General features: G+C 67.8%; 1 protein-coding gene across 1 annotated transcript in view; it reads left to right on the forward strand.

Annotated features, from left to right (window-relative positions):
- Positions 1–1,837, forward strand: part of ABCA2 (ATP binding cassette subfamily A member 2) — a 31,003-nt gene extending 29,166 nt beyond the window's left edge. The window contains exons 50-51 of the mRNA XM_027766277.1: positions 721–927; positions 1,302–1,837. Of these exons, the coding sequence (XP_027622078.1) occupies positions 721–927; positions 1,302–1,337 (243 nt within the window). The 3' untranslated portion in view covers positions 1,338–1,837. The remainder of the gene's footprint in view (positions 1–720; positions 928–1,301) is intronic.
- The last annotated feature ends 6 nt before the right edge of the window (positions 1,838–1,843 follow it).

Below are 1,843 nucleotides of genomic sequence, written 5' to 3' on the forward strand. Positions count from 1 at the left end.
CCTCCCTGCCCCCCCACCCCACCCCCGCCCCGTGTGCCATCATCCCCACTGTCTGCGCAGCGTGGAGGAGTGCGAGGCCCTGTGCACCCCACCCCCACCCCGCCCCGCGTGACAGTCCCTACTGTCTGCGCAGCATGGAGGAGTGCGAGGCGCTGTGCACGCGCCTGGCCATCATGGTGAACGGGCGCCTACGATGCCTGGGCAGCATCCAACACCTGAAGAACCGGTAAGCGCGGGCGGGTTCTGAGCGCGGGCGCGGGCGCGGGCGCCCGGCCAGCCAGTGGGGCACTCGGCGTGGCTCTCCTCCAGGTTTGGGGACGGATACATGATCACTGTGCGGACCAAGAGCAGCCACAGCGTGAAGGACGTGGTTCGCTTTTTCAACCGGAACTTCCCGGAGGCTGTGCTCAAGGTGGGCGGGGCCTCGGGGGCGCCCCCCCACCCCCCGCAGGCGGAGTGAGCACCGCTGACACCTCGCCCCTACCCCTGCCCCACCGAAGGAGCGGCACCACACCAAGGTCCAGTACCAGCTCAAGTCCGAGCGCATCTCGCTGGCCCAGGTGTTCAGCAAGATGGAGCGGGTGGTGGGCGTGCTGGGCGTCGAGGACTACTCCGTTAGCCAGACCACCCTGGACAACGTGAGTGCGCCGCCCCTGCGCCCATCCTGCCCCCTTCCCCCACCCCCATCCCGCCCCGCCCACCCCATGCCATGCCGCCCAGGTGTTCGTGAACTTCGCCAAGAAGCAGAGTGACAACCTGGAGCAGCAGGAGACAGAGCCCCCTTCCGGCCTGCAGTCTCCCCTGGGCCGCCTGCTCAGCCTGTTCCGGCCCCGGGCAGCCCCCACGGAGCTCCGGGCACTCGTGGCAGACGAACCTGAGGACCTCGACACGGAGGACGAGGGCCTCATCAGCTTCGAGGAGGAGCGGGTGAGCTGGCCCTGCAGGGTGCTGGTCATGGCCCAGGCCCCCTTGAGGGGACGGGGTGGGGGAGGTCAGGCTTTGCCCACACAGTGCTGAGGACTCCAGGGGGCAGGCTGGCCCAGGGCCGGCAGAGAAGGAGCAGCCGAAGAGTCCAAGACACCGGACCTTTGAGGGGCCCCCAGCCCAAACGCTCACTAGGGACGCAGCAGCTGCCAGACTGGGTGGGAAGAGCTGACAGAGACCTTGGAGGGGTCAGAGACAAGAGATGGAGAATGTCTGGCCCAGCCTAGGGTGTGTGGCAGCGGCAGGGTCTGCGAGCGGCGTGGGGTGCTGGGGTGGCGTGCCGCCTCCGCAAGCCCGGCCTGTCTGCTGTCCACTAGGCTCAGCTTTCCTTCAGCACAGACACACTCTGCTGACCGCCAGGACCTGGGTCAGGGACTCTGCGGTGGGGCAGGGTCAGTGGTGGCTGAGGCCCCCCGGCACCCCGTTCACGCCTGCCAGCCCCAGCGTGGGAGTGGGAGGCTCAGCACCAAGGCGCTCCTGCCCTCCTCTGGCCCCCACCTGTTCGCGGCCTGGCCTTGCGGTCACTGCCCTACCCCCATTGTGCCAAAGGCTGGCCCAGCCCTGGGCTACGCACACCCTCACCCTGCTCTGCCTTAAAGCCTTGGGGTCTGGCCTAGCCCCTTGCTCCTGCCCAGCTCCTCCAGGCGCCACATGGTATACCAGGTACTGCCCGGCCTCCTGCAGCCACTCAGACCCGCCTGGCCTCCGAACTGGCCCCCGCTCATGCTGGACACTGACGCTGCCCTGCTGGTGCCTGGCAAGGGCCGGGTCAGTCCCACCTATTTATTCTGCTTTAAAGAGGTTCTTCCTGCTTTAAGCAGGAAAGGGACTACCCGTGAGAGTTGCAGGGGGGGTGTAG

Source organism: Tupaia chinensis, unplaced genomic scaffold, assembly GCF_000334495.1.
Source record: "Tupaia chinensis unplaced genomic scaffold, TupChi_1.0 Scaffold142100_1, whole genome shotgun sequence".
Classification (NCBI taxonomy): Eukaryota; Metazoa; Chordata; class Mammalia; order Scandentia; family Tupaiidae; genus Tupaia; species Tupaia belangeri.